The sequence below is a fragment of the Mandrillus leucophaeus genome, unplaced genomic scaffold (assembly GCF_000951045.1).
Source record: "Mandrillus leucophaeus isolate KB7577 unplaced genomic scaffold, Mleu.le_1.0 Scaffold193, whole genome shotgun sequence".
Taxonomy (NCBI): domain Eukaryota; kingdom Metazoa; phylum Chordata; class Mammalia; order Primates; family Cercopithecidae; genus Mandrillus; species Mandrillus leucophaeus.
In genome coordinates this window covers 1,212,663-1,229,459 of record NW_012101954.1, presented here as the reverse complement: position 1 = coordinate 1,229,459, position 16,797 = coordinate 1,212,663, and the positions used below count along the sequence as shown (strand labels likewise).

General features: G+C 41.8%; 1 protein-coding gene across 1 annotated transcript in view; it reads right to left on the bottom strand.

The window, feature by feature from the left end:
• The window catches only part of SV2B (synaptic vesicle glycoprotein 2B), a 204,966-nt gene that overhangs the window by 69,894 nt on the left and 118,275 nt on the right, over positions 1–16,797 (bottom strand). The window contains exon 2 of the mRNA XM_011978388.1: positions 4,965–5,797. Coding sequence (XP_011833778.1) covers positions 4,965–5,415 — 451 coding nt within the window. The 5' untranslated portion in view covers positions 5,416–5,797. The remainder of the gene's footprint in view (positions 1–4,964; positions 5,798–16,797) is intronic.

The window sequence follows — 16,797 nt, the reverse complement described above, 5'->3', positions numbered from 1 at the left end:
AGCCCACAATTCCAGGTTGAGGCACTTATTTGCAATTATGAAAAATTGGTGACGATTTATTAAATGCAGGCAGAAAAGCATGGAGTTGGTTTGTCTTATGTATCGCCAATATTGTCATCCTATAGGCTGGTGCAAAAATAATTGTGGTTTTTGCCATTTAAAAGTAACTCCAGGGAGACAAGGCTCTCATATTCAAAAAATGAATTATCTTTAAATCTAATCAGATTAGAAAGACAATTCCAGAAACTCCAGAACCAATGCAGAAAACTCATCCTCAAAATTCTGCTCCTCTAGAAGCACTCTTAGTACCAAAATCACTGGGGTAGAGTGATCATCCTAAACCACAGGCCCCATCTTATCACCTCCTTCCTCAAAGGCATATTTCGTAGCTCCCCATTAAACAGCTCTCCATTGCTGGTGGGATCAACTCCACACTCCTAAACATGATAATCCGTTGCCAGTGATGTCATTTGTAAGAACCAAATGGCTTACCCTGCCACATAGCCTTGAGCTTCCTAAGTTTAGTCATTTCTTTGGGTGATTTTTCTTTTACATACCCAGAAAATGCATAATTATCACATAAAAGGTTAAAATACATGTGGATTCACTCATCAACCACCTAAAATTGTGGAATTTCAGAAGAAAGACTTCAGATTGGCCCAAGGTCACACAATCATTAATAGGGCAATTGCAAAAACAAATCTCCTAATTCTAGAACCACTTCCCCAAGCTCAAGCTCTATCCCTTTACACTGTCTTTGTTTCCTTCCTATCTGAATAAAAGTGGTAAGACTGAATATTGCATTGCACGATTATATTGTGGTGTTTGTATTTAACATCTCTGTGTGACCTCCATTTCCGCCATTAGAATAAAACTCATTGAGTGCCAGGACTTTGTCTCCTTGTATTGCTATAAAGCAGAGGAGTACCAGGCGTGTGGTAATGTTTAATCATTTTTTAAAAGAATGGATGAAGACTTTAATTAACAAATGAATGCTTCTCCTTCATTGAGAGTTGAAAGAGACCAACTGCTGGACACTAGGCAGGGTTGAGCCTTCAATGTCAACAACATACTCACAGACCTTTTTCTTCCCCAAGTGTGACAGTTCCAGATGAGGATCCAACAAAACATAATGCTCAAGAGAAGTAAACTTTCATCTTTCTAAACGCTCAGAAAAATAGGACAGCAGCACCCAGATATTTTTGTCACCTGGCCAAGGGATATTTATTTATTTTCTGAACTGATTCATTAATTTCCAGGAAAAAAATAACAAAATATCCTATGATTTGACACTTGAATTTGGGAATGGAGATTTCTCTTACTGAATTCCTTTCCTGGGTCATCAAGTAGAAGTCTAGTGTAAAGACATCACTTTCAGAGAGTTTCTTTTTCTTTTCTTTTCTTTTCTTTTTTTTTTTTTTTTTTTTTTTTTTTTTTTAATGAGACGAGTTGTCACTCTCTCACCCAGGCTGGAGCACAGTGGCACAATGATAGCTCACTGCAACTTCCGCCTCTTGGGCGCAAGCAATCCTCCCACCTCAGCCTCTCGAGTAGCTGGAACTACAGGCATGCACCACCATATCTGGCTAATTTCTTTTGTATTTTGTAGACACGGGTTTCACCATGTTTCCCAGGCTGATCTCAAACTCCTGGGATCAAGTGATCCTCCCACTTCGGCCTCCCAAAGCACTGGGATTACAGGCATGAGCCACCACACCCAACCAGAGAGTTTCTTTTTAAAACAGAGAGAGGATGGGGAAAGAGAGATCTGAGTTAGCAGCACTCAAACATAAACAGCCTTTTTACCAGCTGAGGTAGGATAGCTTGACCTTAGAAGTCTATCATAAAAAACATTGGCTGAAAGAAATTTGCAGTCTCACCTGAGAAAATCTGTTCCTGAATCATTATCAAGCAATGAGTTTAGTAATAATAACAACCACAATTAACGATGTTAACTAAGATATCTTGAGCACTGATTAGGTCCAGGTACTGTTTTAGCCATGTTAAATGGATTAACCTCATTTAATTCCCCAAAAAAATCCTATGAAGTAGATACAATTATTATCTCCATTTTGCAAACAAGGAAACCAAGGCACAGAGAAGCCAGGCAACTTGCCCAAAATCACGCTACTAAGAAATGGCACAGCAAGGACTCAAACCCAAGTAACTGGCTCCAGAGCCACACTGCTTCATCATCTCACCGCAGGTATAGTTCACTGCAAATGCCAGAAGGCAGAATGGCAGAATATAAAGTAACAAGAACTAATCGTTGTTGAGGGGGCACCAAGTGCTGGTTGCTTTACACCTACATTATCTCATTTAGTCCTCACAGCACTGTATTACTGCTCTTATTCTACAGATGGAAACACCAAGAATTAGACGAGTCATCACTTGCCCAAGGTCACTAGCAAATCGATGACATATAGGACACACCCAGTTGCCTAGAGGTTGGACTCCAGTACCCACATCATTATCAGCACACCATGCTCCCTTTCTGCTGGAAGCAGTCTGGTGCTCCAAGTAATCTATAAGGTGCTTGATGACACAGACAGTGGCCTGTGCATGGCATGACCTCTTTCCCACAAACCAGGCATGAGAGAAGGGCAGTGTGATGTGGCAGAATGGGCCCAGACTTTTAAGTCAAATAGACCTGGGGTCAAACCCCTGCTTGACACTTACGAGCTATGTGACCTTAGATAAAACTCTCTGAATCTGGGTCTGCATGTTTACACTGAAGGACAAAGATCATCTAGCTGACATGGTGACTCTGAAGGTTCCATGTGACCGTGTGTGGAAATTCTGGCCTCATGAAATCCTCAAATCATCCAGCCTCCTGGATCCATTTAGACATTCATTTTCTTGACCACAAAGAGGGTCCCATGAGTGCACAGGAAGTCCATCTCTGTTCAGAGGGTCTGCCTTCTCCTCTTGGGCTGAGTCACAGCATCTTCTGGGCAGACACTAAGAGCAAAATTACAAAAACCTGGACTCCCCAGATTAAGACCATGTTCCCGCAACTCCCAGCATTTGCCCTAAGAGCCAGCAAGGGCTGCAACCATACTGCAGCTCTGTTAAAGAGGCTGCTAGGCACCACGGTGCCAGAGAGACCAGCAGGGCATGAAATCATTACCGATGTTGCCAATTTGGACTCACAGGGACCCAGGGTTTCAGTTGGGAATGCTGCAAAACAAATTAATGTCTTGGAAATGTTTACATCAGTTGGAGATGGTTTTGTTTTGTTTGGGGTTTTTGGGTTTTATCGGTTGTTGGTTGGTTGGTTGGTTGGTTTTGTCCTTTAAAAAAAATCTACTATTTATACTTAAAAGCAGGTAGCAGAATTTTTTAATATGAAAAAGAACTACACTAAAATGATATTGGTGTTTAAAAACTCTAGGTAATATCCTTGCTTCTCAAGCCCTTCCTTCTGTTTGCATATACTCTGTCTCTTTTGGTGCCCTCATGGTTATATCTGACATAGTTCTAATCATTTTAAATGGCCCTTTAGTTAAACACAAATGTGTAAAACCATTTTAAAAAGCCCCCAGGAACAATTCTTTATGCAGATGTCCTTTATTTGATATCTCAGTTTTATTTACAGTGGCCCTAATTCAGGGGATTGCAAACTGCAGCCCGCAGGCTAAATCTGGCCCACCGACCATTTTTTCGTAAATAAAGTCTAATTGGAACACGGTCACGCCCATTTGTTTACATGTTGTTCAAAGCTGCTATTGTGCTACCGTGGCAGAGTTGAGTGGTTGTGACAGAGACCATCTGGGTCTGCAAAGTCTACAATATCTACTATCTGGGTCTTTACAGAACTGTTTGCTAGCTGTTGTTCTATAGCAAATATTGGGGATCTGAATTGCACCAGGTATTTCATAGAGACTGTCCCTACAGTAACTAAATAATTCTCTGTGTTTGTTAATGTCTGTTTGTTCAACTACATGCAAATTATCTGAGAGACAAAAGCTTTTTTCTTCCCAGGTCCTGAGCACAGAGTCTAGCATAAGGTAAATCAATAAAAAATATTTGTTGAATGAAGGAGCTGAATTGCTAGATAGATTTTGAGCTCTTCAGGGTCACAAGCATGTCCTGGTCTTGAATGAGAACTTGACTCATAGTTCTAAATAACTGCATGTTTGCTGCACAATTAATTCCATGGACTCTAAGTTTAGAGGCTAGATATGTTTTGCAGGACATTTGGTGACTAAAGACAAATGCTTGTCCATATGATGATGAATCTTTTCTACATCACACCATTTGTGCATATCCTCTCTCTAATTTCACAAATCGTCTCTCCCTCAGCCTGATGCTGATGCTTGGCTCTGATGATGCTGATCTCTTAATTGATTTGCAAAGCTGTTCCTCTATCCTGCAGAATCCATCTGTGCTTCACAGCACGGTTCCCAACAGCCTGCAGGGACTCCACTGGTGTGCTCAAGTCCACCATTCATCCCCAGGGTATGTGGGCATTCAGCCTACTAACATTTATGTACATGAGAAACCAGGAACAGACACCATCAGATTCTGGAAAGACACAGAGAGAAGAACCAAGTGGAAGACACCAGCCAGAGGTCTCTTCCCAAATATATTTGTCATTTGGACATGCAAGAAGGTTTAATTTGCCACTCCCACATTTGCCACTCCCAAAATGTATTTGTCATTTGGACATCGAAGAAGGTTTAATAAGAAGAAGAAAGAAATCTGACTCTCAAGGAGGCAACAAGATCTGGAAAGCAAACTAAGAGCTCAGAAGTCAGATAGACCTCAATAGAAATCTAAGCTCCAAGACTTATTAGCTGTGCAAACTTAAGCCAATCAATTGATTTCTCCAAGATAAAAATTCCTTAACAGCAAAATGGGTACATTGTGATATATTTAAAGTGCCTAATAGTGACAGATACTACATAAATTTTACTTCTCCTTCCCTTTCATTGGAGGGATCATTGGAAATTTCCACTTACCTAGCATTCCTTTTTTGGAACTGGACAGACACATGTCCTTCTCTGCACTGGGCAGGGCAAAACTCACCACGAACACTTCCACTCCATCGGCCATCAGGGCCAAACCTAAGACGAAAAAGAGGATCCACTGGAAGCGGCCATGGCCACACTCATCCATAATGGTCTCGTACTGGTGGGCCAACTGCTCCTCATCTTCCAGCCTCTCAGCCATCAGGTCTGTCTGGCCCCGAAGGCTGTCCATTCTGGAGGGCGCCATCTTGGCCTGCTTGGCCTTGACATCATCTGGGTGAGGGATACCCTGGTACTCGCCCTCATAGATCTCGTCTTCCTCATCATGACCTTCGGTGACATCACTCTGTGCATCTTCTTCTGGGTTGGACTCATTGCCACGGTAATAGCCATCACTGGGGGCATAGCCCCCATAGTTGTCCTGATACTTGTAGTCATCCATTCCTTGGTTCTGCGACTGCTTGGTTGCCACTTGAGCTATATCCCTCGCTCTGTGGTAGAGGTTTGGGCTATTTCAATAACCATCATTCACTATGTAGTTCAAACGTGAAATATGTTCATGTGACTTCTTAGGTGAAAGTCACACTCGTTTTCTCACCCCTTTATCTCTCAAATCAACCAGATTTGTGCAAAGACAACCTAAATATCCTTTTGTACTCGATATCTATTGGAAGTCTGGAAAGTTTCAAGCTCTGGTCTCCTTTAGAGACTCAGAAGTGTTGTGTTGGGAAGTGTTGATTAGAAATGGATCTAGCTGTTTTTCTTGACAGGGACTTGGCAGACTGCGTGCTGGCCTGATTTGTCCTGCCACCGAAGATTATGCCCTGAGAACAGAGAGAAGGGATAGAGAAGAATGTTACAAAAGGTTGAAATTCTAACAAAATACTCTCAGAATTAAGCCAATATATTCGGTAAAGCCAATGCCTCATGTGTAAGGTGGGGAAAATCTTGATCAGAGATTCAAATTTCTATCAACTGAATGAGGATTGACTCAGTGAGGCTGGAGGCTAAGGGAGAAGGAACCGTGGTCAGAGAAGCCCTTTGAAGCTCTAATTGACCCATGAAAGAGGTCAAATCTTATGCAAGTTAGAAGAAATACCTAATGTAAATGTCAAGTTAATGGGTGCAGCGAACCAACATGGCACATGTATACATATGTAACAAACCTGCACGTTGTGCACATGTACCCTAGAACTTAAAGAACAATAATAATAAAATTTAAAAAAATTAAAAATCTTATGCAAGAATGGAATATAAAGTGGTCAAGGGATTTTCACTCTAAGATAATTTTGTGTTATGGATTTTCTATTAGAACTTATCAAGCCTTTGGCAATAGTGGAGGTTATTAGAGCTCAGTTTCTGCTATGAAAATGCCAGCTTTTCTAACTTTGTCATGAAGTGGCTGTACAATTTAACATCTAGAAATGTATGGCAAAAAAATAAATAAATAAATAGCTGGAAACATTTTTCTTGAGTCCCAGCTTACTTTTGAGACTCAGCATTGTGGTTCAAAGACCACTCTGTCCTCACATGAGGCTTAAACAGGCAGCAACAGGGGGCTGAGGATACAGCCAGATGACCTGGGTCTGAAACTCAATTCTGCTGCACAATGGACCATGCGACCATGCACGCATCTTTCCGAGCCCCAATTTTCTCATGTATAAAATGGGATAACAACAGTACTTATTCAAAAGGTTGTGCATAAAGTGCTTAGAATAGTGCCTGGTCTGCACAGGTAAATACTATTTAAGCCTCGACATGAGTGCTGCTTTTTTCTTTTTTTTTTTCTAGTTCCATTTCTGGACACCAGGAGGCAATGTTGTCTAGAGTCAAGATCTCATCCTATATCCCAATTCCAGTCAGAGTCCCTCTGTTGACTCCTTTGCCCAGTGGATTCTCATTGTGCCTAGAATCTCAGGTTTCACAAGGCTTGGGGCCACCATTTATTGTGGCCTATCGTGTGCCAGAGAGTGTGCTAAGTGTATCACATCTCTTATCTATAATTCTCACAACAGCAAAGAAAGAAAGAAAAAAAATCTGTATCTTCATTTGAGAGATAATCAAACTGTCTCAGAGTGGGTTAGTAACACGATCAAGGTCACAGCACTAGGACCAGGTCACTGGTCCCAAAGCCAACTCTTTCCTCATGCTTCTCAAATGCTATCCCGAGGGACTCACATTAAATCACCTGGGGAGCTTTAAAAATACAGATTCCCACAGTGTAATGAAGAAGGGCTGGTTCAAGCTCAGAAATCCAAATTTGCACACAGCTCTCTCCAAGTGGCTCTGAGGCCCCGCCTCACTGAGTCAGGTGAGTGGAGTCAGGTGAGTGGAGTTAGCCCCCCTCACGACTAGGCATCAGCCCCTCCTACACCCCCTACCCCACCCCAGTGCTCCCAGCTGCTAGACCCTTGATAGGGATGATGCTCGGACCTCCATACATTGAGGCTGCCAGAGACTCATGTCCCAGGTCAAACCACCTGCCGACAGTACAGACCCCATCAACCTTTACAGGCCTCCCTGTCACACCTGAAATCCACTGTCCTTTTAGCATGCTCAGCAGATGTCACCTCACAAAGGATTGGACACACTTGTCCTCACCATGGCTACTTGACTCCTCCCTTTGCCCACAGACCATCCCTGGGCCATCTGCCCCACACCTGCTTCCTGGCCCTCCTGGTCTTCAGCCCTGGACAGACTCCAGCACTGAAACCCATCTGACTCAGACAACACAACGCATTTCCTTCTGAGAGGATGGAAACCAGTGGTTCTCAAACATTGCAGGGTGAAGCACCACTCGGAACATGGGCAGATCAACAGAAATGCCAATTCCAGGACCCCTCCCTGGAAGACACTGAATCTGCAGGATGGGGGCAGGACCTTGCAATCTGCATTTTCCACAAACAACACCGGGAATCCAGGACTGCACTTTGAAAAACAGTGCCAAAGAAGCCAGCAACAAATACTTACTAAGAAATGATTCGCACTCTACTCTTTCTGATTTTTCACCATCTCCAGTAAATAAATTTCTATTAGACCATGTTGGCTTGAACCATGTCAGATTAATATTCTAAATCTGTTTTTATTACATCTATTTAGGGACCACCAGAGGAATATAAGTCACATGTAAACAGCAGGAGAGTTTGCAGAGTGCTATAAAAACAGGGAAAGAACACCAATTGACTGAGACCTGGTGTGTTATTTCCATCCCGGGGGCCCTATAACAACATCGTGAACTAGAAGTGATAGACTTACAATTCCAAAAGTACTTGTGGGACTCACCACTCAGGACAAAGGTTCTGGGAGTTGCTTTGCAGAAAGAAGAGGATCTTCGTCAAAACTAACTCCACTCACCTGATCCAGTTAAAAGAACTGCTGTGAATGTCAAGTGCAGTGGAGGGAAGGGGAATCACTGTCCAGTGATTTTTCATTTCTATTTCATTTAAGAAATAGAACTATTAATCATTTTCAATGGTACTGGCTGAATTGTGTCTCTATAGCATGAAGGTATGTTGAAATTCTGACTGCTGGTACCTCAAAATGTGATCTTATTTGGAAATAGAGTCTTTACAGAGGTGATCAAGTTAAGATGAGATCATTCGGATGGGTCCTAATCCAATATGACTGGTGTCTTTATAAAAGGACACAGAGACAGACATGCTCAAAAGGAAGACAATGTGAAGACCCAAGACAAATGCCATCTACAAGCCTAAGGCTTCCCAACCTGCAACAGATTCTCTCTCACAGCTCTCAGAAGGAATCAACGGTGTTGACACCCTGATTCTGAACATCTAAGCTCCAGAGTTATGAAACAAATAAATTTCGGTGGTTTAAACCATCCAATCAGTAGTATTTTTTATGACAGACCCAGGAAACTAATACATTCAACAAGTCTAGTGTTTATCAAATAACAAAATCAAACAGCTATGATAAAACAACCACAAGTGCAACTGAACTGAGTACTGAGGTGAGCATTTTATAAGCAATACCTCATTAATTCTTACAGCCAATAGTAAAACAAGATTATTCTCTCCATTTCACAGATTAAGAAACTGAGGACTAAGAAGATTGAAGAATGTGCCCAAATTAACACAGAGAATCAATATCGGGCTTGGATTTGAAATCCACGTTCAAACAGAATATTAGGGATGATGATACAAAGTGAAAGAAACGAAGATGCCAAGAATATAAGTCAAGGTCACATGCTGAGTCGCTGGTAGAGCTCACATTGACATTGAGCTTCCAACTCTTTGATTAGGGTTTGCTCACCCATCCTCAACAAACATGTCCTGGGATCTTGATGCTGAAGCATTACAGGAACTGTGACATGACTTGATCCCCATTCTCAGAAGATTTACCCCTCATGAGAGAGTTAGATTAAAACAACACAAAGCATCATGCAGTAATAAAAATTACAATCTCGATTATTAATAACAGTATCTTCCATTTATTGAATACTTGCCTTGAGGCTTTGTGCCAGTTACTGTTCTAAGTTTACCATGTGCTTTACATCTTTTTACCTGCACAAGAACTGTGTGAGGTGGGACTATTATTGTGCCCATTTTACAGAAAATAAGACTGAGACCGAAGAACTTAGATAGATGACACAGGGTCACAGACATTTGTTCTCCAAGGGGTTCCAAAGGAAGGAGGGGTCCTATGGGCCGGGATCTGCTGAAATAGTATCCTAGAGGTAGTGGGGATGTCCAAGGGCAGGAAAGGGCTCAGAGAAACAAACAATGGAGAGGAAGGCATGGCAGGCTGGAGGACAAGGCTACACAGAGGCATGGAGGCAGGATGGCTTTGCTTGTCTTGGCAGCAGTGAAGAGGCCAGGTGGCCTACAGCAGTTGATCCAAGAGTGGGAGGTTATGGGAGATATGATGCGGAAGGAAATAGAAGTCAGTGTGAATACACTGCTCAGGGTTTGAAATTTTCTTTGAGAAAAGAGAGCCAGTGAAGGTTGTTAAACTGGACACAGCAGTGCAGTGCAGCAGGGCAGGGCTCTGGAAAGATCCTTCTCATGGGGATGTGCTCCTGGTTTTTAATAAAAATTCTAACAACAATGAAACCAGGTAGAAGCTTTCATGTATGCATGTGTGTGTGTGTGTGTGTGTGTGTGTGTGTGTGTGTGTGTGTGTGTACATGCTTGGTAATAGTCCAGAGGAGAGGTGAGGTCTGGACCAAGGGGGTGGCCATGGGGCTGGAAGGATAGACACAAGAGGACTCCCACAGGAGAACACATGGTGCATTTCCTATTAGGTGAGGAGGAAAGGCCGAGAGTGACTAGAACAATGATGACCCTAACGAGCCAAATTCTGGACTGGAAACCTTTCCAGCATCCTATATAATTCCTGTGTAATTAAGATTTTAAAAAATCTTTTTTCAGGCTGATCCACCTTTTCGGTATGATTGTGGGATGTACAACAGAGACTCTGGTCTCAGAGGGTCCAGGTTCCAATCCTGACTCTGCCATATCTACTACCTGCATGCAAGCTACTAACTGCTCTGTGCCCCAGTTTCCTCATCTGTAAAATGGTTATAGTAGGGTCATTGTGAGAATTCAGTTGAGATCATCCATGAAGAGTGCTCAGCACGGTGCCTGGCACAGATGTGATCAATTTAAATCTCATCTAATAGCTATTATTGTTGTTGTCATCATAATTATTGTCTGGACATGGGGGCTCACACCTGTAATCCCAGTACTTTAGGAGGCAGAGGTGGGAGGATTGCTTGATTCCAGGAGTTTGAGACCAGCCTGAGCAACATGGTAAAATTCTGTCTCTACAAAAAATACAAAAAGTCAGCCAGGCGTGGTTGTGCACACCTGTAATCCCAGTTCCTCAGGAGGCAGAGGACGGAAGATCAATTGATCCCAGGAGGTGGAGGTTGCAGTGAGCCAAGATCATGTCACTGCACTCCAACCTGGGTGAAAGACAGAGATCCCCATCTCAAAAAATAAAATAAATTAATAAAAATTAAAAATAAAATAAAAATTATGATTATTATCTAAGTATTAGCAATTAAAATGTAGCCAAGTTCTAAGCTCGAGCCCAGCCTCATGCCCCATGAGATTTGGGGCCCATCAGGACCGGGCTAGGAAACCAAGTACAGAGAAAAACAAACTAACATTGAGTTACTCATAAAAACAACTACTTCCCATGCTGCTAACCTCTTAAGCATCCTCCTTTAACTTTTACATTCTATTAGCCTCCACATCTATGCTATATGACTCAAAATCATTGTGCAGCAAACTCTTGCTTGTTACTAAATATCACAGAGAACAAAGTTAAATATAATATTATAATCAAATGATGTAATGCTTCCCAAAATCTGTTCTGTAGAACATCAGGCTTTTAATATTCTCATTTCAGTGAAAAATAGAATTCCAAAAGCAAGTAAGTTTGGGAAACACAGCATCTTCTATTCACTATTCTCTTTTGGAAATTCACAATGCACATTGCTGTATTAAAGGCCATGAGAAGGCCTGAATAAAAACCTGCTGAACACCACAGTAAGATACCACTACACATCCATTAGAATAGCTCTAATCAACAGACAGACAATAGCAAATGTTGGCTAGGACGTGATGAACTGGAACCCTCAGAAACTGACAGTGGGCATGTAAAATAGCCTTTGGAAAATAGTTTGGCAGTTTCTTAAAATGTCAAACACACATTTACCAAATAATCCAGCAGTTCCATTCTGAGAATCTACCCAAGATAAATAAAAATATATGCCCACACAAAGACTTCGACACAAATGTTAATAGCAATATTATTTATAATTGCCCCAAACTGGAAACAGTGCAAATGTCCACCAGCTGATGAATGGATAAACCAAATGCAGTGCAATGGAATACTGATTAGCAATTAAAAAAGAAACAAATTACTAATACAAACTACAACCTGGGTGAACATTATGTCAAATGAAAGAAGCTAAACACAAAAGACCGGGTGTTGTATGATTCCATTTATATGAAATATCCAGAATAGGCAAATCCATAGACAGAAAGTAGATTGGTGGTTGCCCAGCGCGGTGGGTGACAGTGGGGAATGAGTGTAAGTAAACTTGAGGGAATTCAGGGGTATGGGGAGGGTGTTGATGGGAATGTTCTAAAACCGGATTATAGTGATGATTGTACAATTCTATGAATTTACTAAAAATCATCGAATTGAACACTTACAATGAGTGGATTTTATGGTATATAAAATATACCTCAATAAAGCTGCTGTCCCCACCACCCCCTCCAAAAAAAACCTATTTAACCTAGTAAAATCAGTATTTCCCACTATCATGGGCTTCTTTTTCATTGGAATCCTCATTGACATCCATGGAATACAGGCTGTTCTAAATAAAGATTTTTTTTTCACTAGAATATAAGCTCCATTCATCCCAGGATTTTGTCATGTCTTGAGAACCCATTTGGCAAGCATACTGGAGTCTATCTGCAGGAGGGACCAAGAGTTTCCTACTGGAAGACAGAATTACAGAGCACATCTTGGTCATAAGCCCAGTGGATTACTGCTGAACCTTTTCACCAGGCTCCGTCCAATCTTGATGGTGTATCAAGAGCCCAGAATGTGCCCAGGTGCAGTGGTTCATGCCTGTACCCCCAGCACTTTGGGAGGCCAAGTTGGGTGGATCACCAGAGACCAGAAGTTTGAGACAAGCCTGGGCAACATGGAGAAAGTCCATCTCTAAAAAACATACAAAAATAAGCCGGATGTGATGGTGCACACCTGTAGTGCCAGCTACTAGGGAGGCTGAGGTGGGGAGGATGGCTGGAGTGGCTTGAACCCGGGAGGCAGAGGTTGCAGTAAGCATACCACTGCACTCCAGCCTGGGCAACAGAGAAAGACCATGTCTCAAAAACAAAGAAAGAAAGGAGAGAGAGAGAGAGAGAGAGAGAGAGAGAAAGAAAGAAAAAGAAAGCCTGCCCAAAATGTAGCAACTCTGCTGTGAACAATAATAAAAGATGGTCCCCTTAGCCAAGATACCAGTATCCTCAGGGCCCACCCATGGAGAGCTGAGCACATCTGGTAGTCCTTTTAGCAGGAGTCAGTAGCATCTGTGACTTGAGTTGCAGTCGGCTTTGACAAGAGATTCACCCCAATGAGTCAGGGCAGAAGAAGAAAACGGCAGACATCCCATGCTTAGAAGGACTGGACACCCTTGGGTGCTCCTGGAACTATTTGGCAGGAATTTGGTGGACACTGAGGCATTATAGGGATAAAGCCCAAGAAAATGTCATTTGAGAACCTTATTATAATTCTATTTTATATAAAGAAAGAGAAGAGTCAACACACTCAGACGGGTACTAATGAGATGTTCACATGTGTCAGCTTTGTGAAAAGGGGTGAGGCTCCAGACACACTCCCCCAAAATTTGGCACCTTGGCATTTGAGAAAACAGCAGAAGCGGGAGGGGCTTTTTTTGGTTTTTTTGAGACGGAGTTTCGCTCACAGCAACCTCCGCCTCCCGGGTTCAAGCCATTCTTGGGTTCAAGCCTCAGCCTGCAGGATTGGCTTTCTATCTTTCCCCTTGCCCTTCTCCCCTGAAGCAGATTGTAAAAATGTGTTCTGACTTTCCTTTAAAGGAGGTCATAAAATCTTCACTCCAGCGGTGCCCACCCTATACCTAAAGGAAAAGAATATCCTTATCTCTGAAGACACAGGGACACAGTGATGAAACTGAGCAGACAGGCCTTGGTAAACTCCCCCGGCTCATTCTCATGAGACCATGCCCTTTTGTCCTCCAATCATACTGCTGCACAACTGTCCAGAACAATAAACAGTTCTCCTGGTTTTCTGGGGAGTCTTCATTTCTGAAGGCTCCCATGTCACATAAAACTCATATTAAATAAATTTGTATGCTTTTCTCTTGTTAATCTGTCTTTTGTTATAGGGGTCTCAGCCATGATCCTGGCAACAATAAGAACAAATACCTTTTACTTCAGCTCCCATCCTAATTGAGATGGTCACAGCAATAGTGAGTACTAAGCGAGGGCACGTGACTCCATACAAAGTAGAGTCTGTTGTGTTAGAGAAAATCCACTGGACAACTGGAGAGAGGACCTGAATCATAGTCCCATTCCTGCCATAAAGGCATTGAGGGAGCCTGAATGAAGTCACTCACCTTCTGGGGTTCTCAGCTCCTCGCCTCTCAATCAAAGGATTGTTTTGGATGATTTCTAAGACCCTGTCTAGCCATCTGACTCAATATTTTCTCATATATCTGTGAAAATGCTTTGAAGTATCTAAGTAATATATAATAACAGAATTATTATTATGTTAGAATATGACAGGACAATGTTTCTTTTGAGTTAAGAGCAACATTTACAAACTGATTAGCCATTTGTTTTGGCAATTTAGTGGCTGTTTATTCTTTTATTATTATTATTATACTTTAAGTTCTAGGGTACATGTGCACAATGTGCAGGTTTAGAACATATGTATAAATGTGCCATGTTGGTGTGCTGCACCCATTAACTCATCATTTACATTAGGTATTTCTCCTAATGCTATCCCTCCCCCCCCCCAAACATTTAGAATTACTCCAAGAGGTCCCATGGCATTGCACACGTATTTCTATTATCACATTATACTGGAATTATTGGTGTCTCTTTGTTTATGTGTCTCTCTCTGCCAGGAGATTGTGGGCAGGTCCAAGATAGATAAAGCACTGAATTTTACTTATCTTTGAGTCGCCAGAACCAAACAGAGCCTTGAACATAGAAGATTCTCGAAAAATGTTTGCTCAATGAACACAGTTAATCATTATTCAGGGCCAGGCGCAGTGGCTCACCCCTGGAATCCCAGCACTTTGGGATGCTGAGGTGGGAGGATCATTTGAGGTCAGGAGTTCAAGGCCAGCCTGGACAACATGGCGAAACCCCGTCCTCACTAAAAATACAATTCTTAGCCGAGTGTGGTGGCACATGCCTGTAATTCCAGCTATGCAGGATGCTGAGGCAGAAGAATCACTTGAACCCGGGAGGCAGAGGTTGCAGTGAACTGAGATTGTGCCACTGCATTCCAGCCTGGGCAACAAAGTGAGGATCTGTCTCAAAAAAAAAAAAATATATATATATATAGTTACTCAGTGCCTCGCTGAAGTTGAAAATGGCCCATGAGACAGAATGTCCCTGCCTTGAGTGAATAGACGAACTGGTTTAATGTTATGCTTTACTTTTGTTAAAAAAATAAAAATACAAGTTAAATTGCCAGGCGCAGTGGCTAGCACTTTGGGAGGCCGAGGCGGGCAGATCACCTGAGGTCAGAAGTTCGAGACCAGCCTGACCAACAAGGAGAAACCCTGTCACTATTAAAATTACAAAATTAGCCGGGCATGGTGGCACATGCCTGTAATCTCAGCTACTCAGAAGGCTGAGGCAGGATAATCACTTGAACTCGGGAGGTGGAGGTTGCCATGAGTGGAGATTGCACCATTGCACTCCAGTCTGGACAACACAGCAAGACTCTGTCTCAAAAAACAAAAACAAAAAAAAAAAGAAAGAAAATTTACAAGTTAAATGAAAAGTTCAGTTCCTTGGACACACACAGAGCCATTTACTCTCACTTGCCTGTAGTCCTTCTATTTACATCCACAAGTTCCCAGCTAAGATTGCTGGGGCTGCAGTGGTTCTACCAACTGACTGCTTGAGTTACTTGTTATCAACTTTCTGACCATAAAAAATGTTTTAACCACCTGTGATGCTTCCTGAAATATCCTGCTTGATGTTTCTAGGGTAGATTACATCAACCCGTGGGCTGAAAATACCAAGGCTTATTTGGCTGGTATGGGAGACAGTATTCTTTGAGGCTTCCAACAATTACTGCACTTGCCCCACTTACAACAGTGTTGGTTCATGAGTATTACGTTAAGAATACTTCTTTCTTCTAAGTGGAATCATCCATCTATTTTCTATTTTGTTAAAACAGAAAGCTAGTTTTCAAGGTGGGAGAAACAATTGATTATGAAATAAGAACCAAACCCTGCAAATTGTTTTGCTGGAGAAAAACACAAATACTTTAATACCAAATACTTCTAAGTAATGTCAGACTTAGTTTGAATTTTCATAATGGTGTTTAGTTTTAAATACAAATGCAGAACAATAATTTATGGAGAAGTATGTTCATCAAACCATTATTTATTACAACAACCCTTGAAAACAAGCCATATGTCACATAACAAGGGTTAGGTAAATAAATATTCAGATATTTATACAGCTAAATCTTATGGGAATATAAGAAATATGTTTTTGAAGGACTTTTTAAGAAAAACAGAGAAAATGATGACACTACAATGCCAGGTAAAATGGTAGATAGATCATGTATTTATTGTTATACTAATAGTATCCATAATGTTATATGAATATGTATTTATACTGTGCAGATATTTCTAGCAGGATGATCTGTTAAGACGTTAATGTTTGCCTGTTATCCCCTGAAAAGTGTATTTTCTCTCTCTCTGTTCCTCTGTGTTCCAAAGCCAAGCCCGTATTTGTTTTCCAGTGTGCTCCTCAAACCACCTGCAAAAGAGAATCACCTGGTGCTAGTTAAATGCAGGTGCCCGGCCCCCATTCCAAAACTGCTAAAACAGAAGGAGGACAGAAATCTGCTTTATCTCCAAGTTCCCAAGGTAATTTTTGTCCTTACTCAAAGTCAAGAACCTCTGGCCTAAGCTCTTCTTACCCCAGGAAACAGTTTCATTGTGATTCAAGTACAAGGCCAAAGAAGACCTCACCCAAGCCTTCAGATAGTTAATTAGCTCTTTGCAGGAGCTAAGCGGTTAGGGAAGGGGATGAGGGGCTGGTGACTGGAC